We start from the raw sequence: 23,190 nt of genomic DNA, 5'->3' as shown, positions 1-23,190 counted from the left end.
CATTTCAACCAAGGAACTGAGATGCTTTCACAACTATTCTTACACATTTCATATCCCGCTTTATGATTTTAGCCCAAAAATAAATTCAATCATATTTTTGTCTCCTCTTCAGTTCTGATTTTGTCCTATTGAGTTCATGTTCTGTTTTCAGTTGTGTTTCAGAACTGTTTTGCTATGAACATTACATATTTACACTTTTTTAGAGTTTGGTTGTTTGGCTGTTGATCTTATTTAATGAAGTCCAGTCCTAGAGAGCCGGTATACTGGAGGTTTTATACAGTATGTCTCCCTTCTCCAACACACCCGATTCAAGTGATCAGCTCATCAGCAAGCTCTGATGAAGTTGGCTAGCGATCCTGATCATTTGAATCAGATGTGTTGGAGCAGAGAGACATATAAACCATCAAGGCTATCGGCCCTTGAGAACTGGAGTTGCTCACCCCTGATTCATACTGTATCCCCCATTATAATTTACATATGTTGTCAGGAATACTTAACAAGACTCAGACAGATCCGCTTGCAGAATTTCAATGAGCGCCAGCAGATCAAAGCCAGACTTAGGGGAGAAAAGGTATGTTGATTATATAGACATTTTTACGTGAGATGATTAATTCGAGCTCTTCAGCTTTGAAAATATTTTACTCTCATGTGTTTCAGTATGATAGTGATGGTTCAGACAGTCAGGAGTCATCTGAGGAGGCTCAACTGAGGAGGAAAAAGATAGTGGCTTTTAAAGTGAGTCCGTTAGGAGTGAAATAAAACTAAAGATTGTTGATGCAGAGATGATTGTTTAAACTCAGGAAGAGTTAATTGAACAATGATGAAAGGACCAATTTATGACAATTTGGGAGTGGATTTTGAAATGAACATCAATATGGTTTCAAAAATCAATTGAAATGTTATTAATAATTTAAATGCATTTTCCATAGACGTTAGCATTTTTTCCCAGTTCCAAAGAAGTTAGACTCTTTCAGCTCCAGTCTTAAAAATACAAGAATCACTTTTGGATAAACCATTTAGAAATGATGATGTACATTCCAGGCCCAAGCTAATGCCCGTGCTGCTTTACTAAAAGAGCAACTAGAAAGGAAGCGAAGAGAGGCTAATGAAAGAGAAAAGAAGGCATGGGATGACCATGTAAGTACTTTCACTCTGTTTTCTTCTGTGCAATGGCTTGGAGATATCTATATGTACGGAGCCCCTAACGGGACATGGAAGGAAAAAAAAACTTTGCGAGATCTCGCAAAGTAATGCGAGATCTCGCAAAGAAAGATTGCGACATAAAGTCATTGTAAGAACTAAGAACATCAACAGTACAGGTAGAGTATATAGAAATGCTAGCTTCACTTTCCCTGAAATGCTAGCTTCACTTTCCCCGCCAAGTTAGTTTCTCACTGTATTTGGAGGTCTGCATAAACAATTACTACTACGATGACTACTACTAGGATTAATAATAATAATAGAATTTATGTAATGCTTTTCTTACTTCTTAAAAGAATCAAACGGTTTGCACTACAGTAGCGTATTTACAAAACAGAAAATTAACAGTAGAGAAAGTGAGCGTGTCGGAGCCAGTGTCCATTTTGCTATTGCTACGCTTATGTTAGTGTATGGGTGTATGCCCACCTTGTCGCTTTTCATGCGCGTAATGTCCACCTGAGCGACATTTCTTGATCGCAACAAGTTTTCCAAGTCCTCCTCCGAGGTCGTGTGTAGTCGCTCAAATTAGCCGCGCACGACAGTCAACATTCGCCAAGCTGACCCGGAAGTAGATCAACGCGCAGGAAAAGAACACACTCCATAACTGTTGTCTGCGTTTACACGTACGATGACCCGGAAGCACGTACGATGACCCGGAAGCAAGTCAACGACCATTAAAAATAAATAAATAAAGTATTGCGAGATCTCACAATCTTTCATTGCGAGATCTCGCATTACTTTGCGAGATCTCGCATAGTTTTTTTTTTCCTTCCATGTCCCCTTAGGGGCTCTGTAATATGTACCCAGTAGAAACCCAGTCTAATCTTGGTGCATCTATCAATTATGGAAGATTGCAGCTCAGGAAGACAGGGTTTGCATGGCAGCCGTACCACCTACCTCTCAACCTACAATTGTCAAAACTTCGTCAGCCTTGCCAGAATCTGAACCCCCGACTCCTATTATCTCCATGACTGTTGCCCTGAATAATGTTGGAGCGGTTAGTATACATATCAAACAACACTGCAAACTATTGCTCCCTTGTCCTATTCCGTTCAGATTTGCACTTCGTGTTTTGCAGAATGCTCCATTGAAAGAGAATCTGTCTGGCATAGTCAGTCAGGTGTGTTTATTTGTGATCATTATTTTTCAGAAGTTTGCATTTTGAGAGATTACAATTACGTATTTTTCCCCCCTGGGTTAGAGTGAAAAGAAGCAGATCTTGAACAGGCTTAATCAGAATCTAAAAGCTCCGAGCCCTGTGGATGATGTGTTGGAGTCGGCACCCACTGCACCAATAGAGGAGATCCTTGCTTCCCAACAGAAACTGATTGAAACAGAGAATCTTCCTTCCATGGAAGAACGAAAGAAATGGGATCCAGCAGAACTGCCTGTACTTCCTACCTCTCAGCCAACCCTGGAAGACTTCTGTACTACTGCATCCAGTGAGTTAATAAGACCAAACAAAATCATTTCCATGTAATCGCTCTTTGTGTTGTGTAACGCATAATAATTTACGATCACATGAGACTAATACTGTATATACAGTATGTATAAATTATTTGAACCTTGACTTTATAATCTTTGTTTGCAAGTCTTCATTATCTGTTGTTTCTGCCTTTTTACATGATCACTCATAGAAAATGTTAGTGCTTCTGTCTTACTGTGAGTTTAAAGAAATATGTATTTTGTTTGTTCCCCTAATATTCACCTGGCTGCTCCACTATCTCTAGGAGATTGCCCACCTTCTGGTGGAGACAGGAAGAAATGGGATGGGGGACTTCCATTTGTCTTCTCTGTTTCCCAACAAACTCTCGAGGAGACATGCATTCCAACAATCGGTGAGTTACTGTCAAATCTCTATTCACGCTACATGGTTCAAGTGAACCAATTTTCTTGCGGGGTTTTCGTAAATGTACTTTTAATCCTAACCTTTCAAAGACACGTCACAAAGATCAATTCAGTCATCGCTCACAAGTGTACTTGTAGCAGTCTACACAGCATAAAGTCACTTAATTATTTGGTATGGAAAGTTCACCTGATTCCAATCACTTTTTCTCAGGCATGGTGTGGCAGGTTGTTTCTGAAGCAGGAGCTCTTTTTTTATCACCATCTTTCATTTTATGAACTTCCTGGCAAGCTCAGTTGCACGATGCGCCAGGAACATCACACCTCTCCTTCACTCTGATGCATGTCTGATACATTGAAGCACATGAGCGTCCTGCTGTGTTGATCATGTTAGAAAATACATAGACTGGCCATCTTCATCTTCCGGGATGCATCGTCACACCTTCTCATCAAAGCTGTCCACCCCACACTTCATGGTGTTGTTGTTAAAGACAGTGTTAGCCTTTCTCTTGCTATTATTCCCAGTCTCAACTTTGCTGTGCAACGTGTTAAATTGGTAGAGCTTTTTTTAATTTAATTTTCATTTTTTTGTAGCTAGAACAAGAAACGTGTCGCCTCATTTTTGTATTATTATATTGGCAGCGTCCTCCTGAAATGCACCAACCAAAGGCACCACAGACAAATATATCACTCACCATGCCACTAAATCAGGGGTGCCCATTACGTCGATCCTGATCTACCGGTAGATCTAAAACAGGTCCCAAGTAGATCCGAAGAGTGTCGAGGAGAAAAAAACAAATCAACCATTTGTGTGTCTTTGTACATGTTAGTAATATATTTTTTGTGTTAATGTACACTGCACCATAATCATCCTATCAGTCTCCTTTTCACAAAATGAATATCTAGGGAAGCACTTTAAAACGGTATGTGTGAGCTATACCAGTTAACAGGCTGAAAAAGTGCATCGCCTGCCTCCGTTTCAGGCTGTTTCTCATCATGGTGTGTGTGTGTGTGTGTGCGCGCGTGTGCGTTGCGCCGCTCAGTCCAGGGGGCGTCGACTCAGTGCAGGGGGCGTTGACGCAGCAAAAGCCCGCACAGTGTTTATAAGGAAGTGCATCTGGCGACACGATGCCGACTGCCGAAACAAGCCAGACATCACCCTCGCTCGAATAAAAATATGTTTGGGCAATACGGAAAACACACTGATTATCAGAAAAATGTGTCCGTCTGACTTCAAGCGTCGTGTCGGCTGTCATATAATAGGCTATTATTATATGAGAAGTGCTTTATGAACGTTTGTACTGTACGTCATACTCCTGTTGATTGAGAGGTCCCGCCTATTAGGGGGAGTTCCAGAAAGTGACTGCGAGTGACCACACCGCATGTTTGATGACTCTGCCACGTTGTTAGACTCATTGTTGAGAAGGTTAGAGAGTTTCGGAAGGACCAACATCTTTTTATAGCCTTCATAGATTTCAAAGCTGCCTTTGATACAGTCGACCCCTCTCCCTTTGGAACATTCTGAAATACCTTGGAGTGCCACCCAAAATAACCACATTGTTCCAGCGACTCTACAACAACTCAGAGAGCTGTGTTCGTGAGAATGGGAAGGACTCGGAGTGGTTCCCCATTAACAGCGGGATCAGACAGGGCTGCGTTGCCGCTCCTGACCTATTTAACTGTGTCATTGACCACCTTATGATCCGAGTCCGGGAGCAAGTCTCAAGCGTGTCGCTCGGCAACTTCCACCTGATCGACCTTGAATACGCTGATGACACCACCCTGTTCAGCAACTCCCTCCAACACCTCAGCAGTGCTCTCTCCATATACTAAACAGAAGCAGCAAAGCTGGGCCTCCAAGTAAGCTGGCAGAAAACCAAACTTATGTATATAGGTGACGGACCGAACCCCTCCCCCCTGATCTTTGGCACAGACGAAGTGCAATTTGTCAATTCCATCATCTACCTGGGCTCCACTATTACCAGCAGCGGCGATCTCAAGCCAGAGATTGACCGCAGACGCGCCCTCGCGGCCGCGGCAATGCAGTCACTGTGGCGGCCCCTCTGGCGCCACCACTCAGTGTCCCAAAAGACCAAGATGCGCATTTATAACTCAGCAGTTCTTCCCATCCTCCTGTATGGTACAGAATCCTGGCCATTAAACAAGACCCAGGCCAAGAGGATCGACGGCTTTGACACCAGGTCACTCAGAACCATCTTGAACATCAGCTGGCACCTCCATGTTTCCAACTCAGACCTCCGAAAACATACCCTTCAGCCCCCTGCATCCCGACTGGCCGCTCAGAGGCGCATCCGTTGGCTTGGTCATCTCCTCCGATTACCCCCGGAACACCCAACTCGTGCCATCTTCTCATTTGATCCAGCGACAGCCGGCTGGAAAAGGCCACCCGGCAGACTCCACACCAGATGGCTTGATGTCATCAGAGAGGATCTCAAACACCAGGGCCTTACCCTGAAGGACGCAGCGGACCTGGCCCATGACCGTGTTCATTGGCGGACCCTGGTGAAGCTGATCGGCTCTACGCACTGCGACGACCCAGCCGAATGAGACTGGGCCTCCGCGTCGCAAGAGCATTATTATTATTATTATTATTATTATTATTAAAATTTGTGAAGACAAAAGCCCACAAGCATCCTCATTCACATGATTTTCACATTATTATTGAAACACATTGAATGATACAATATGAATGCATGGATGTGAATGATATTGTCAAGGGTCAGGGTCATCTTTGTTGTCAAATATGCTTTATGTATGACATGCAGCATAGATGAAATTTCTTCCTCTCAATCCTCAGGGCATATATGCATGCAAACATGCTGTGCATTAAACACACACAGCTAAGAAAGGATAGCGGCTACACTGGATCAAAAAGACGTAATCTGAACAGTATAGACAATATAAACAATATAAACAGCATAAACAACATAAACGATGGCGCTTGTGGCTATTGTGGGTAGAGCGAGGTCGTGCATTGTATACACTTCATCATCAAATCAGTCAGTCTGTCAGTCTGATTTTGAAGGTCCAGCAGGTGGCAGTGGTCAGCGACACAGTATCAACACAGTGTGTCATTGTGTCGACACGCCTCATGTCGCCTCACATTGTGAACCCTTAGTGTCACGTAGCGTGGTGGTGGACCCCAAAAAAGAAGGCAAGAGGGAGGAGCAGTGTGAATTTTAGTGATGGGTCCAGCGACACCGATGCGTTGATGCATGCGACGGGCTCACAGAGCAAACCACGTGTCGGTGCATGTGCCGCTTCATTACATCACGTGACTGACACATGAACTGCACCGGCGCAGTTTAGACTGCATCGGCTGCGTTGACACAGTGCAGGCTGCTAATTGACGCATCGGCTGCGTTGAGACAGTCCAGGCTGCTAATTGACACATCGGCTGTGTTGACACAGTCCAGGCTGCTAATTGACACGTGAACTGCACCGGTGCAGTTTAAACTGCATCTGCTGCTTGGCACAGTCCAAGCTGCGGCACTTAGTTCAGGGGGCGTCGACTCAGTGCAGGGGGCGTTGACGCAGCAAAAGCCCGCACAGTGTATCCTAAGGAAGTGCGTCTGGCAACACGATACCGATTGCCGAAACAAGCTAGACCCCATCCTCGCTCGAATAAAAATATATGTTTGGGCAATACGGAAAACACACTGATTATCAGAAAAAAATTGTCCGTCTGACTTCTAGCGTCATGCCGGCTGTCATATAATAGGCTATTATTATATGAGAAGTGTTTTATGAACGTTTGTACTGTACGTCATACTCCAGTTGATTGAGAGGTCCCGCCTCTAAGGGGGAGTTCCAGAAAGTGACTGCGAGTGAGCACACCGCATGTTTGATGACTCTGCCACGTTGCTATTAAAAGTCACATAAAACGTAAACCTTGTCTGCTGACCATCATTACATCAGCTAGGCTAGCTTAGCTGTTGTCGTAGTTCAAAGCTTAATATGTGGCGTGGGTTGGGTCGGCGCCGCAAGTACGTGCTCGCGCGCACAGCTGAGAGCAGCAGACTATCGACTGCTGAGTGCTGAGATGCGCTTCAGTCGAGTGACGTTGCTACAGTACGTGCATATTATGGAGCATCTTCCGGACAAATACAAATTGTCCGCCGCGTAGAGCCATTTTGAATAAGGTATTCATTAAAATCTCCTTGTCTCACCAAGTGCCTCTCGGATTTTTGACATGTCTTATTCCATTGTGTGTGTGTCTTCTCCACAACAGAGGAAATAGTATGCATTAAATGCAACAGACTGAAATTTAAAACACTGGAGCATCTTATTTTTCTAAATCAAAAATTGTGAAGACAAAGCCCACAAGCATCCTCATTCACATGAATTTCACATTATTGAAACACATTGAATGATACAATATGAATGCATGGATGTGAATGATATTGTCAAGGGTCAATGTCATCTTTATTGTCAAATATGCTTTATGTATGACATGCAGCATAGATGAAATTTCTTCCTCTCAATCCTCAGTGCATACGTACATGTAAACATGCTGTGCATTAAACACACGCAGCTAAGAAAGGATAGCAGCTACACTATATAAAAAAAGACATGTAATCTGAACAGTATAGACAATATAAACAGCATAAACAACAACAAACAATGGCGCTTGTGGCTACACTGAGCTTTTAACTCATTCAGTACCAGTCATTGGGTAGAGTGAGGTAGTGCATTGTATACACTTCATCATCAAATCAGTTTGTTCAGTCTGTCAAGTGGGTTGGCTGCAGGGATTTTGACGGTCCAGCAGGTGGCAGTGGTCAGCGACACAGTATCGGTACAGTATCAACGCAGTGTGTCATTGTGTCGACACGCCTCATGAGGCCTCATGGACCCATCACTAGTGAATTTCAAGAAGTGTCTTGATAAAACACAGAAAACTAAATCCTAAACAAAGAAAGTCCAAAGTATCAAACAAAAACCATGACTGAAGGTCAAAGCTATCAATAACAGAAACATGACCAAAAACATGACCTAAACATGACAAACAAACATGACGGCAGCAAAGAGCAATAGCACAATGACCCGACCATGAGTGGTTGGGCTGGGACTCCTTTTAAAGCACTAATTACATCATGACAAACAGGTGTGCAGCTGCAGTGAGAACCCTACAGTGCCCCCTGTTGGTCAAACAGAATCATGACACTTGGGCTAATGAGCAAATTGGAGTCAGAAGTCAGCAAGCTGGAGTCCAATCAATGAGACGAGATTGAAGATGTTGAGTAAACCTGCCCTGCCCTGCCCTGCCCTATACAAAAAAAATATTTTAAAAAACAACAACAAAAAACCCCCCACCATTTTGGAATTTGCTACTCTCAAGGCGCATCGTCTGATGTGAACTATGCCTCACACAAAGAACTCTCAGAATACCTACGATTAAGGGTAGTTGACATGCATAAAACTGGTACGGGTTAAAAGCCTTGATGTCCATCAGTCCACGCTGAATCCTAGAGTGTCAAAGACAAAAATCTCTGGCATATGTCACCATCTCAGTGGAGGAATCACTGAACACGAATGGAGTTCATGGGAGGACACCACGGGGGAAGTCACTGCTGTCAAAAAAAAACATTGCTGCTTGTTTGAAATTTGCAAGTTCCCCAGTACTACTGGCAAAATATTGTGTGGACAGATGAATCCAAAGCTGAGTTGTTTGGAAGGAACACACAACACTATGTATGGAGAAAAACGAGCACAGCACAAAAACATCTAAACCTCATCCCAACTGTATAAAGTATGGTGGAGGGGGCATCATGGTTTGGGGCTTTCTGGCTAACTCAGGACCTGGACAGATTGCTGTCATTGAAGGAAAAATGAATTCCCAAGTTTACCAAAACATTTTGCTCAAAAGCTTAAGGCCATCTGTCCACCAATTGAAGCTCAACAGAAGATGGATGATGAAACAGGACAATGCATGCTTAATCTTTACACGGTGTGTTCAATAAAAATACATTAAAACATATTTTTTGCATGGTAATATTTCAAGCAGACTGTGTCTATCTATTTTGTGACATGAAGATCCGAACACATGACCAATTTATGCACAAATCTAGGTTATTCCAAGGGGTCACATTTTTTGTCTTGTAACTGCATATAAATAAACTGGGAGTACTGTAAGTTTTTTATTCTTTCATCTGTGCGACCCCTCGTGGCCCGGTCCAATGTAGCCTACAGCCCGGTGGTTATGGACCAAGGCATTCCAATTTTATTTTTGGAAAGCTGCAGTTGTATTTCTTAGGTGGTTGCAAGTTTTGTAACATCCACATCTGTGATTTGTGATTAGATGAGTGAGTTGAGGGGTAGAGACTGTCAAAGGAAGAAAAGTGAGTGTCTGGCCACTGTCATCGGGATGAAGGCTGCTCTTCAGGGCTGTCGCTCCCTATATGCAGAGGACACACAGTCACCATCAGACATGAGGGTCTCACTTGCAGAGGGGTGCATCGTGATGGCATTGGGTGAACATTTCACTTTTACATATGATACTATCCAGATCATTGCTTTTACAAGTCATTGTTTGCTGTGTGGGCCAGAGTCATGGTTTAAAAAAAAAAAAAAAAAAAACAGAATACATACAGTACATCATCGCGTGCACGTTCGCATGTACATGTGTCACATTAGAGTGTTTGTGCTTGCTTGCTCACGTACACTGACATGCTTCCCTCAACACATTTCATTCGTATGGCCGGTAAAAATACCAGAGACAGTTTTTCATGCCAGCCCAACCATGCTTGCATGAGAACCATACGCCCCAGGAATATGCACTTTCTCATTCAAATATCCGTCAATAAGTACGTTTTTGTTACTTTCCATATTGAGGTATTTTATGCAGTTATGGTATCAAAGTTGTTGGTATTGTGACAATATTACAAAGAAGATGGAAGAATATAAATTAATATGCAGCACAAATCCATTTTAATAGCGGGATTAGATTCCCTGATAAAATGTGTTTGTTTACATTCTCAGAACAAACAGTGGGTGAGGTGGTACAGATGGGTGTGCTCCAGGGTGAAGGTCAAAGGAAGCTTTGGGGAGTGAGTCCAGACTGTCAGATACTCAAAGTACTTCATGAGGCAAAGGTTCAGCCACTCACCCAGCTGTTGGAAATAGTCAGTGTCTGCGAAGAGGCTTCCCCAAGCCCTGGTTAGTATACACTCCCACTTGAAAAAGCACACGGGGTTTCAATTCCATCGTAATTCCAAGGCCAATGCTGATGAAAACATTTGCGAGATCATCATAAATTAGATCATTATAATTACTACGAGTCAATGGCTGTCTTCTTTTTACTGTATTTTGTTAAACCTCTTTATATCGGTTTCAGTTTGGGTTTGTTATCACTCCAATAAATTGGCACTCCATTTACGAACAGTTGAAACCAATAGGCTTGTGGGTGGTCTGTGTCTGTGAGGTCTGTCAAAATACTTTTTTTTTTATTAATAAAAATTTAATCTTAGAAATGGATATCCACTGTCTATGACAATGCTTTTTTGCCTATGTTTGAGCTGTAAATTCACTTCCTGAAGTCAACCAACCTCTTCTCAGATGAGCCAAACCAGATTGTCGCAGAGCATGAAATGAGTACACCTGAAGAGGACATGAGCTCAAAGGATGGCACACCTGCCGTTATTGAAATTCAGGTACAGACGGAATATGTTGCTACAACAGAGGTCTCGCACCCAGAAAATGCAAGTGAAATAGAAGGACACACAAAGCCATCTAGTATTGCAGAGATCCAGGGTGAGTATATCGTTTGATCATAGCTCGGCTGTTTAGTCAAAGTGGATTGCTGGTACAAATACAGTCTGCGTATTGTCAGATCCAGAGGATGTTGAATCAATGGTATTGGAGGACGTTCCTAAAGCATCACACACCTCATTGGAGCTGCATCACGCATGGGTGAAACAAGACCAACCGCCACTGTAACTATTCATCTTTTTAAAACTATGAATTCTGATTGTTTTCCAGTCCTGTTATTTGTTGAAAATGTACATCACTGATGATGTAGTGCAGGAGTGGCTGCGGCTCGCAAGCAGCATGCGGCTCTTTGGCCGGTTCAATGCGGCTCCCGGGCTTTCACACGACAAGCGTCGAAACGCCTCGGCAGTGGCGCTGCCATTTAGAAAACGCGCTAAAGACACAGAACGTACGACGTCAGCCTATCACCAGTCCCGTGACTTGATTGACATAGAGGGCAACCAATCAGATGACTGAATCACCGCAACGCGCAGACAATGGCGCTAAGTGCTTAGTACTAAGCAAGTCAGCGAATTGCTTCTGATTTTAAGGCAGGGGGCCTCAATATGTCGTTCGCAAACGACCGGAAGCCAGCGGACTGGTCCCAAGTTGACTGCAAGGGGTGGGAGGGGGAAATGGATGGGAAAAAATATATTTTTGTGTTTGTGTCTTGAACTTTCATTCATGTTCGGGCCATTCCGGCTCTTGCTCATCGTGGCGTGAGTGCATATGTGCGCGAGTGCATGGTTGGGCACCGGCGTGCGTGCGTGTGTGTCTATGCTTTCACGTGCACAATCGAGTCAATCGTGGGAAGTTGGTTGCTTCAAAAATCGATCTTTGGGCAAAATGGTGTGTGTGTGTGAGCGTGTGCGCACTTTCGCGGACGGGATGCCCATGTGCGTGTGATCAGTTTCCACTCGGTGGCAGTGTGATTATGGATGTGGACGGTTGTCAGTCTCTATATGTGCCCTGCGACTGACTGGCGACCAAAGTCAGCTGGGATAGGCTCCAGCAACTCCCCGCAACCCTTTTCAGGTTAAGCGGTGTTGAAATGGATGGATGTTCAATGTTTTCTGACATTGCATGTGCAATATTAGTATATTATAGTAATATTATACAGATGATTCAAATTTGTTTTTAGCAGCCTCTTTCTTGTGATTTGTTTTAAAATGATAGGTAGTAAGTGTTTGGATGCTTATTAAAACACCTTCCATGGGCCGTGGCTCAGCTATCTCTGTATTTTGAGGTTTCTGTTCCCTCACCTTCATCTTGACAGTGCCCCATATATTTTCAATGGAGATCAAGTCAAGATAGTTTGCTGCGCCCCCCCCCCCCCCCCCCCCCAGGTATTCTCATGTTTGTGTATGTATGTCATGTTTGATTACAGTTCAATGTGAACCAAGATTTCATGGCACAGTGTGTTAGCGACGTCTGTTGGTGAAGGTCTGAGACAACAAGCAGTTGAGAACAGACCAGTTACGTTTATGTACAGTACATGCACCTTGATTGAATCAGCATATACAAAGCCTCCGAGTCATGTCAGCTGTGTGTTCAGCATGCAGGGAAACCTTCTTTCTTGTGCATCAACATGAAATAACGTGTCTTTCCACAATATAGGTGCCGAAATAGCTCTAGTTTTTAATTTTATCTTGTAAATACATTTTTGAAAAAGCCAACAAAAAAAAAAAACGCCAAAGCTGAAAAACATGAAGTGCAAATCTGTTAGGGATCACTCTACTGTTATCCCACTGCTATGAAATCAGATATCGGTAGGTTCGGCTTTGTGGCTGGGTGCCAAACCCTGCTGAAAAATAAAATCCTTGTCTCCAAAAAGCCCCTTCGCGTGAAGCATCAGGTGCTCTAAAATTCTTGGTTGACAGCTGTGTTAACTGTGGACTTCATTAAAGACAATGGACCCACACGAGTAAATGATATTGCCTCCCCAATTCATGACTGCGGAGGTGGTTTTACAAGGTGGTGAAGGTGGTAGCTGCCACCTTCACCAAATATTTTGTCACCCTACTATTGGCAATGAAACATTCAAGTCCAATTTTAATTGTCAATTTTCCTTACTTTTTTTTCTCTGTGCACAAAAAGTGTGTTTAGCATTTACTCCCGCTGTGATCCCTTCCTTACGTCTTGCAAAAAGAAATGGTTGCATCCTACTGTGCCACCAAAAAAAAAAAAAAAGTCAACTGCATTTTAAGTTGGTCATCTCTGACAGATCACAGACAGACAGGCAGGTCAGCTCTAATATATTCATGGTTGCTCGAGTCTATGTTAAGATGTTCAAATGGTCTGTCACGTGTGACAATTCATGTGAAATGTATTATTAGATTTTGGGGGCTTATTTAGGCACTGCTGAAATGCTATCCAACTTAAAACAAACCCTGCTCCCCGTCTATACAAAACAATATTTGGGAAACAATACAGTGTAAATTCTACAATATTCACGGCAGTGCCCTCACGTTTATTTATAACACACATAGCACACACTGTATGAACGCTGTGATACACCGAAACACAGAGCTTATGCACTCTCTCTCTCTCTCTCTCTCTCTCTCTCTCTCTCTCTCTCTCTCTCTCTCTCTCTCTCTCTCTCTCTCTCTCTCTCTCTCTCTCTCTCTCTCTCTCTCTCTCTCTCTCTCTCTCTCTCTCTCTCTCTCTCTCTCTCTCTCTCTCTCTCTCTCTCTCTCTCTCTCTCTCTCTCTCTCTCTCTCTCTCTCTCTCTCTCTCTCTCTCTCTCTCTCTCTCTCTCTCTCTCTCTTTCCAAACAGTTGTGAAAATCACGCATTAGGGGGAGGAATATACAGAAGATTCTTGTGAACATGGGGGGCTACTTTGGCTGAACAGGTTCTGAGGATTCGGCCCTTAATCCCATTCGGATTGGTAGCCTTCCTGAAATTCACCTTCTTGAGTTCTCCCTTTTTAGTGTAATGTGGAGGTTTTATGGCAGCCTTGGTCTTCTCAAAGCACATATAAAAAATGTTGAATTCATCCACAGAAGGGAAGTGTTTGCATGAGAGATGGATGTGGTTTTAAGTTTATAATTTGTTTGTAATTGTGTTAAAAGGCAACAATGAAAGCGTCATTGCAATGGATAGTTTGGTAGCTAGCAGCAGTTGCTTCATATATCTCAAGATATGGTGAAATATAATGTTGATCATAATATATTTTTTAAATTAACATCCTGCCATTATAATCCCTCATTCACCTCAGGAAAAATTCACCTCACCTTCTGCTGTGTAATTCGTGTTGCACGCACAAGCAACACTCCTGGAGCTTTAGAGAGCAAGTTCTCACAGATGAGCTGCCGCTGCCATATAATTAAGGATTTAACACCGGGGGTAAAATAGGTGCCCAGTAGAGTATGCGTGCGTGCGTGCGCACGCAGGGGACTACGTTCCTACAGTGTCACCAGTTTTTGTTGTTGGTCATGAGACACAGCCTAGATTTTTGTAGAATATTTCAGTCTGTCCATCCTATGGAAAGAGAAGTGTTTGGCTGAACGATTTCAACTTTGCGTGCAGTAAATTAGTTAGCACCTGGATTAGGTGCAGCAGCAGTCGCCCTCATTTGTGCCATCTTGACACAAGTCTTAATTTGTTGATCATTTAAAGTGATTTTTTTTTTCCAGGCTACCAGAGGTCAATACAAACCAAGGAGCAGCGTCAGGGAAAGAGGGTGAGGCAGCACTTAATAGTTATAGTTTGTCCATCAAAGGCATTTCATGTGACATTTTATATATCATAAATACTAATTGTCATTCTTCTCCACCCCTGTGCAGGTGTATCACAGGGAGAAGAGCCCCTTTTTATGAAGTTGTGCTCTCCAGCTCACAGACGCACATCTGCTCTTGTCGTATTTTCGGCACAGTCTTCGGTGGATGAGTCCTCTTGTTCTCTTGCATCTCGCTCACGCTCAATCTCACCTATGCGCTCCAAGCAGCACAATGCTCTCCTGATTGGGCTCTCAACAGGCCTATTTGACGCCAACAACCCTAAGGTGTTAAATTGTAAAAAATATTGTTGCATTTAACTGACCATGACACGAAATGAGTACCGTATTTTCACGACTCTAAGGCGCCATTAAAAGTCTTACATTTTCTCCAAAATGGACAGGACGCCTTATGGTGTGGAGCGTCCTTTGTATGCGCTGAGTTCCAAAATCTGACCGACAGCCGACACGCTGTTTATATAGAGAAAAGGTGGAAGTGACTGGACAGGCATTCGGGAAAGAAGTCGGCCAATCAGGGAAGGGTGGGCGTGTATATACACACACACATTATATGTATATATATTTATTAAAGAGAGAGAGAGAGAGAGAGAGAGAGAGAAGGCATGCTGGGGAGCAGTCCGCCAATGGTGAAAGGTGGGCGTGTAAGTGGGCGCTAAAGGGACGCCGCAAGCAGGTACCAACACTTGTATAGAGTGTGGCAATTTTGCATTGTTGCAAAACAACTTTGGTTTTGGTTTCTAAGAACCCCCGAAAATAAATTCTACAAAGAAACACGCCTACGAAGCTCAGTTCAAACTTCAAGCCATCGGTTATGCTTTTGGCATGCGTGCCCATCTCACAGCAGCGGTGAAAAACCAAGTCAAGCAAATGAACCGTTATTCCCGGAGGCTTGACTAAAGAACTCCAACCGCTGGACATCGGCATCAACCGGGCGTTCAAAGTAAAGTTGCGACCGGGCGTTCAAAGTAAAGTTGCGAACGGCATGGGAACAATGAATGATCGATGGCAAACACAACTTTACAAAGAGTGAGAGGCAGCGCTGGGCGAGTTACGCCACAATTTGCGAATGGATTGTGGCTGCTTGGACGAACGTGTCTGCTTGCACTGTTGTTCGAGTTTTTGGCAAAGCCGGCACATTTCTGTGGAGCCACATGGCAATGAGTGACTCTGAAAACGAGAGGGAACATGGCGTTTTTGATGGATTACCGGTACTTGCACAATTGTTCGATTCTGATACAGAGGATGAGGACTTTGCATTTCTGGGTGATGATTGATCGAAAAACGTGAGTACGATGGCTAAATAGAATACAACGGAACTCAGTTTTGCTTCTGTTGCCTTTTTAAAAAGGTGTTTTTAGCTTGTATCTGTATGTCTTGGCATGCTACCGTATGCTTCAAGCTAACGTGTTTTTAGCGTGCGCGCATGCATGCCGTATGTTTATAAGCTGGCGTATGTTTTACCACTTTAAAACTGCGGCCAATAATACAGTGCATTTTGTCCATGTGTAAAATACAGAAATAGCACCCATTAATGAGACTGCGCCCAACCATACGGTGCGGCGAATGGTCGTGAAAATACGGTATAACTTTATAATTTATTTGTACAGTAGTTGGACATGAAGTGAGTCAGAAAAATTCCAGGTGTTGCAAAAGATGCACATCCTTTCCAAGAAATTTGAATATCATGGAAACGATCTTTACAATTCCATTCAAAACGTGAACTTCCATGGACTATGGATTCAGATTCCAAAATTGAAATGATTTCAAGAATTCATTAATTTTTTTCAGAAATTGGGCTTTCAGCTCGCCAAACCCCTAAAAACAGGAATTCAAAAAATGTGAAAATTGTGAAGAAGACACCATGTACTTGTCAGTTCTTACAGGAAAAAAGATTAGATCCACATTAAATCAATCAAAATATGGTATTTTCAAAATGATATGTGAATCTTCAATGCTTTGTTGGGAATCTCTGCCTTAATCACTGCCTTGATGCGCCATGGTATTGATGCAGTCGGCCTGTCGCATTGCCAGGGAGTTATGGAAGCCCAGATTTCCTTGATGCTTCCTGTGAGCTCCTCTTTGTTTTTGGATCTGGTGGCCTGGATTTTCCTCTTGACGATGCGCCATAAGATTTTCAATGGGAGTTGGGTTGGGTGAGTTGGTTGGCTTTGATGTCATCAGCATCAAAGCAGGTTTTGGTGCTTCTGGTGGTATGGGTAGGGGTCTTTCCTGCGGGAAGATTAAATATGCATCTCTAATGCAGATTCTCAACAGAAGGAATCATGAAGTTCTTGAAAATGTTCTAGTATACTGTTGAAATGACCTTGGATTAAAGAAAGCAGAGTGAGGATAAGCGGATTAGAAAATGGATGATGAATGGAGTTTACCAACACCTGCACTGGGCATTGCACCCCAAATCATAACTGATTGTTGAAATTTCACACTGGACCTCAGCTTGGGTTCTGTTCCTCACACATTTTTCTCCTAACCCATGGACCTTGATTCTCAAATGAAAGGCACACCTTAATTTCATTGGATAAGAAGACCTTGGACCACTGGCCAACAGTCCAGTCCTTCTTCTTGGTCCAGTTGAGACGCTTTCTACTCCGGCTCAAAAGTGGCTCGATCCAAGGAGCCAGGCAGTTGTACATCTTTTCCCAGATGCATCCAAACCCAAGCTGTGAATTTTCCCCTGCAGTGTTAGCTAACAATGATTTAGCACAGCTACAAAGAAATCCTGTTGCTTTTTGCTTGGTTCAGTGCGTGAGAAGTGGTGACTTGTGGCAGGCGGCTTGTGGTTTCTTCACCATGAATATTTGACAGTTACGTTATTGATCAGGTGACTGTTTATCAGTGGCGGGCCGTGCATTTCAACCTTAGGCCTTCAGTGACGTCACATACATGAAGACAATTGTCAAAAATAAAGATTTATAAATACTAAATAAAATGCCACTCAAGTTACGCTGTGTGATCTTAAACAAGTCTGTCCAATAAATTGCGCAATGTCGCAGTTTCATATAACACACCAACCACACAATAACAAAACAAACTATTCTTTGAAAATAAAGTTAACTGATTATTTGCATTTTGAGAATAGGCTATACAACAGCAAATAACTGAAAATGTTGAGCAGCTGAGATTGAACGAACTTTAGTGCATGAAGGTGACTAAAATGCGCTATTATAAATTGCAGGTGAGCAAATTTATTTGATACATTTTTGTATCTTTGTCATTTTATTTTATTACCATTAATTTAATACTAAAGAAATAAAATGGCAAGAAATGTAAAATAAAATTTATTTACTCACCAATGTAGTGCCTGTTCACTGAGCTGCAGATCTACGCGAGTGTCCCCAAACGTTTTTAAACAACCGTAGCTTGTAAGTGCCCAGCCGTGCTCTGATGTTTCCTTGCTGCCTCGGTGAAACAACTTAAATTGGTAAATCCAGTGTGACTCCAAACAACAAATCGGTTAGTTGCAAGCAATAGGCATTCCCAGCAGTACAATTTGCAGCGTTTCTCAGAAGCTGAGAGCCACGGGTACCGTTCATAATTGCTCGTCTGAAAATGACGGGCAAACCCTTTTCCTTGCTGGGACAGGCTAGGTAGCGCAGGAGTTGGGCGACCTCTTTGCACAATATCCAGCTTTTCGTGGGAGGTCCGTCTTAAAAATTGTGTGGAAAGTAGTTCTGCAACCAAATCAACGTCTTCTCCTTTGGCCATTTTGGGTTAAAATGCAGTGATAGCTCCCTCTAGCAGGCGCTAATCCAATCACCGAACGCACACGTCCAGTCTCAACGTAAACCCTTCTAGCTGGCCCTGGTTCGCAGACTCGTGATCTGATTGGCTATTGAAAGCTGACTGTGCCCGTTCACTTACAGCGCACAGGGGCTTGCTCTGTTTAATCTGAAGGCCGCAAGCAAGTTAAAGTTACTTGGCAACACAAGCTAGCTGAAATATGATTGGTTAAAAACTCAACCACAATAAATAAGTTATTTATCGAGTGGCTTTCATTGTTATTTAAAATAACATTGAAAGCCACTCGACTAAGTGGAAATAATATGACGTAAAGAATACACATAATCATTTTGTTTACATATTTATGAAAATAAAATAACATAAATTAAATTTGTTATTCTGAGAAAAGTAAATGTATTAAATTTACTTTTCTGAGAATATTTAGGCCAGCAGAGAAGGCCTTGCTGGCCCTGACGGAACGCCACTGCTATTTAGTTCCCTCTTAACTTGGCAGTATTTATGTATTTATTCTAAAAAATTGACTCTGTACTGTCAGATGCTGCGGACATGCTCCCTTCCAGACCTTAGTCGGGTTTTCAGTGCAGAGAAGGACTCTGTCATTACGACTGAAGACAGCATTGCACCAGACGGCAACCAGGGAAATGAGGATCAGGACGAAGGCAAAGATGATGACCAGTCAGAGTAAGGCATCCACGCTCACAAACGGAAAGCATGCTTTGGACACACACACACACACACACACACACGTATATATTCACTACATGTATCACAGAATGCATTGTGATGTAAATCTGCACAGGTGTTCCTTAAAATAGAGCATGTTTGTCTAATAGTCTGTTGGAATATGCTTGCTTCTTAGTGCGTATGAGGATGAAGACCTGCGGGATATTCGGGCATCCATGGAACAACTGCTGCAAGAAGAAAATGACTTCATAAGGAACCGCCCACATGATGGAAGAGGAGACTTTAATGGAAATGCTACAATCGACGAAGACAAAGACATTTTCAACAGGATCATAGTCGAACTTCAGCAGCAAAATGATCAGATGACTGTAGCTGATGATGACGATGAAGATGTGGAAGATGATGATGAGGATGAGGATGAAGAATGTTTGAATGAGAGTCCCGTTGAAGAGGAAGCAGGAGAGTTGCTCAGCAACGGTGTGAGAGAAGAGACCCACACAAATAAACGCCAATTTAATGAAGAATGGCAGTCGGGTAAGAGGGCATTTTGTCGGAATTCATGGCAATCTTCATGACTGAAACTACTTCAAATTCAGAAAACTTTATTTATCCCCGTGGGGCAATTAGGACTTGACAGGCACGCTCTGCACAAGAAACATGAAAAACAATGACGAACATGGGATACAGTGATGAGGGCCTGTCGGTACTCGCTGTGTGCACAGCGCCCCGAGATCTTAGTTCAGAAAGGAAACCACAAAGGAGGGAGAGGGGAAAAAAACAAGCTCGAACTGTCCTCTTCTGAGGTTAATTTGAGTCCAGGAGAGAAAAAGACCCCAGCACGTAAACAAGCATATGACAGTTAGAACATGTCACAAGACATGACATGTAATCAGGGGGCAGATGGATGGGGGGGGAGTGCGACGCGGCTCGACCGATGAGCTGCTCAGTCCATTCGAGTGCTCCGCAGAACAGTTCATGTCGCGGGGGAAAAACAGGAGCCGGTGATACACGGGTGTGTATGCGCATGTGATTGTCTGGTTGTGTGTGCGTGTCAGGCCGCAGCTGCTTCGTCAAGGTCTTCTCATGGAGACAGTCCTGGTTTATCAGTCGATGGCCGAGAAGGAGGGGGTGATGGTAGAGCACTAGCTTCCATGCGTACTTTCTTCCAGGGGAGAGGTCCAGATAGCAGATGTTTTGGGAACAGGCTGCCAACAATTCCAGACAGCCTTGAGTCCGTGGCCTGTGTCTCTTCAATGGCGTTGATCAGCCAAATCCGTGATTTCTTCTCTGAGCGCCGATGCCAACTTCTCCCAAGTTGTTGTCCATCTTGCTCCAAAACCGCATCCATTTTGCAGTTGAGCTCAGTCACCGCTTGGGTCTGAGTGTTGGACATCCGCACCATGCCATCCATAAAGACTGGCAGCTTCCACTTCCAATAAAGCTGCTCCCGTCGGTTGAATTTTGCGATAGATCAGGAAACTGCTAAAACCAAACAGCAGCATATCTGTTATCAGAAGGCCAATAATGTAGATGTCTTCCACATCCTCAGCGGACAGTATTTACAGGCACACCATTCTCCACTTCCTCCAGCGATCTAGGGCAGGGGTAGGGAACTCCAGTTCCTTGAGAGCCATATTCTGCCTGTTTTAGATCCCTCTCTACTTCAACATACTTGATTCAAACGCAGCTCATCAGCAAGCCCTGTAGAGGCCTAGGATCTAGGGTATACCCAGCAGCAAATTTCCCAGAGGGGAAAGTAGGCTCCCCACTGCCTGCTCTTCTCGTCGAGAAAGTTTTGTCGATGGCATCGAGAGACCAGCCAACCAATTCCATGGTTTGTTTGTAGGATGAAAATACAGCAGGAGGCTAGGATAGTCAGACAAGGACAGCACAGAATGAGTGGCGAGCAGGGAAGGGTGAGGGGAGGACAGGAGCAGAGCAAAAAAGTGTTGGCCTTCGTCGAGAGCCAAGCAGAAAAAAACTACAGAATTTCAGTCATGTGCGCACACACACACATGAACCCACTAACACGCATAGTAAACACAACACTGATCTAGGCAACCACGTGATTCAACACTGATCAAAGAGTAACGCACGTGATAAGACACAAGGGAGGTTGCTAGTCATGGGTCGATCCACCAGTGCTGTCATTGGCAGGGATGAGAGTGGCTAGTGATGAAAAAATTCAGAAAATCAGATGGGGGGGTCTGGGGCCACAGGCCCCCAGAAGCGAATGGGTTTCAGAGATTTTACAGCCTTAAAACCATTAATTTTATCAACAAAATTTTACATTTTTTGTTGAAATACCATTCCCTATTTTCTTACAAAATTGGCACTTTACACGAAACATGCGAAAGATGTATTCAGTGTAAGCACTACTTGAAACTTTCACAGAAAAAAAATCCCAATTGTTCACTATTCTTTTAAGTGAAAATTTGACATAGGCCTTTGTGCAATTTTGCTTCTGCATTCCTGGTGAGCACCAACATGTAACTTCAAATTTGCTGCTCAAATCAAAACTAAAAAAGGAAACACATTCCCTGCCATATTTGAGATTGGTTAATGACTTGTATTCATAAAATGTTGTGTAAATGTGATAAAAAGCTGTTGATTCTTACCTCATACAGTGATAGTGAAGTCCCAAACTGTTTACTACCTTTGGTTTATGAATGCATTTTCCGTATAGAATGACATTGTCACACACTGTACACAGACCTTTACCAGCAACATTGAGCTTTTTCACAAAATCAGACACAAGAACAGATAATGGTTCCTCTTTACTGGTTCCTACTGGGGACACAGTCAGCTTTCTGTCCAACCAGTTACATCGAAACTTGTTTTTTCAGATCCGCATCTGTCTGATGCAAGTTGGCTTCGTCACGAGTCTCGATAACATTCGGCATTTGTTTAGTACAGACTACATACACGAGTAATTTCAATACACTACATCCCTCGTGCAAAACCATTCAGAATTCGCGGAAAAGGGGTTGAGGAAGGCAAAAACGGATTGGTTGTGACTCTGCATTTGCCGATATAGCGATCAATCACAACAAGTAAAACATTGGTTTTCGCCCATATACGAAGTAACGACAAACTAACGCTTCTGATAATCAAAATGGATGCTTACAAACTTTATTTGTAAACAATACGAGTCCCGAGTCTGCCGAAGACAAGTAAGTCCGGCAGCCTAGAAATGGCACCAACCCCCCTCCCCCCACACAAATTTTCTCAACTGATTTGGAACAATATAAAAAAGGTCAATTTTGACTGGAAAAAAGCGGAATTCGACCAAAAAGCGGACAAATCTCAACCCTACATCGGTCAATGTCACGTTGGGAACTAATCAAGCTACAGTACTTTGGATTACAAAATAAATAAAATAAAACACGATGCACCGAGCCTGCGATAATCGAACCGCGAAATTGCGACGGATCACTGTCCTACAATTCCCAGACAACTGTTCAACCTTCTCTCTCGTTTACAACCGTACATGCAATTCAAGCTCATGTGACATTTACTAACAATGAAAAAAAGTCAAATTAAATGTTCACTCGAATTCTAGTTAAAAAAAAACGTAAATATAGTTTCAGTTTGTTTTTGTTTCTTTAAAAGCAAAATGTTTTCTATTTTATTTTGTTTGAGGTAACTATAATATCCTTGCTCTTTTCTAAAATAGATAACAGTGAGGAGGACCAGGAAGGAGACAGTCATCTTTATGACAGCATCTACAGTCGCTTGGAAGAGCATCGCTTTAACTTGGAGCAGCAGATGGGCTTCGAAAAGTTCATTGAAGCCTACAATAAAATAAAAGTGTGGCACGCTTCTTCTCTTAAACCCAAATCTCTTCCAGTCAGCTTTTGTTTATTTGCAAATGATCAGACCCATACCTTTTTTTTGTTTGTTTGTTTTTTGGACGTTCCAGGCAATACGTGATGCTGATGATGATAATATCGATCTGGGCTCCAGTTTGACCTTCAGCATTTTGGGGAATGAGCACCAGCATCTGTATCCAAACATCCTTCATCTGGTGATGGCAGATGGTGCATACCAAGAAGGTCAGTGACCTTTTGGAAACCCACACACCGAAATAATTTCATTCAAAACTGTGTTTACTTGTCGGATGAATACAAAATGCAGAGCATTTTTCCCCACAATGTTACGAGGTATTGACCTGCTGCCTGGGCAAGTAACATT

The 23,190-nt window shown here is 43.0% G+C and overlaps 2 protein-coding genes across 9 annotated transcripts in view; both read left to right on the top strand.

Annotated features, from left to right (window-relative positions):
* Positions 1 to 23,190, top strand: part of LOC127605701 (uncharacterized) — a 368,389-nt gene that overhangs the window by 82,014 nt on the left and 263,185 nt on the right. The gene's annotated exons all lie outside the window — the stretch shown is intronic.
* Positions 1 to 23,190, top strand: part of nek1 (NIMA-related kinase 1) — an 87,129-nt gene that overhangs the window by 43,741 nt on the left and 20,198 nt on the right. For all 8 annotated transcript variants that reach the window (XM_052073307.1, XM_052073304.1, XM_052073311.1 and 5 more), the window contains 16 exons: positions 488 to 571; positions 658 to 735; positions 1,042 to 1,137; positions 2,051 to 2,197; positions 2,279 to 2,320; positions 2,402 to 2,642; positions 2,931 to 3,038; positions 10,048 to 10,224; positions 10,624 to 10,818; positions 10,898 to 11,000; positions 14,453 to 14,499; positions 14,603 to 14,820; positions 18,848 to 18,993; positions 19,172 to 19,530; positions 22,673 to 22,806; positions 22,919 to 23,051. In XM_052073307.1, coding sequence (XP_051929267.1) covers positions 488 to 571; positions 658 to 735; positions 1,042 to 1,137; positions 2,051 to 2,197; positions 2,279 to 2,320; positions 2,402 to 2,642; positions 2,931 to 3,038; positions 10,048 to 10,224; positions 10,624 to 10,818; positions 10,898 to 11,000; positions 14,453 to 14,499; positions 14,603 to 14,820; positions 18,848 to 18,993; positions 19,172 to 19,530; positions 22,673 to 22,806; positions 22,919 to 23,051 — 2,308 coding nt within the window. The remainder of the gene's footprint in view (positions 1 to 487; positions 572 to 657; positions 736 to 1,041; positions 1,138 to 2,050; positions 2,198 to 2,278; positions 2,321 to 2,401; positions 2,643 to 2,930; positions 3,039 to 10,047; positions 10,225 to 10,623; positions 10,819 to 10,897; positions 11,001 to 14,452; positions 14,500 to 14,602; positions 14,821 to 18,847; positions 18,994 to 19,171; positions 19,531 to 22,672; positions 22,807 to 22,918; positions 23,052 to 23,190) is intronic.

The sequence above is a fragment of the Hippocampus zosterae genome, chromosome 8 (genome assembly GCF_025434085.1).
Source record: "Hippocampus zosterae strain Florida chromosome 8, ASM2543408v3, whole genome shotgun sequence".
Lineage (NCBI taxonomy): Eukaryota > Metazoa > Chordata > Actinopteri > Syngnathiformes > Syngnathidae > Hippocampus > Hippocampus zosterae.
The sequence above is the reverse complement of the archived record's forward strand: the minus strand, read 5'-3'. Positions and strand labels throughout refer to the sequence as shown.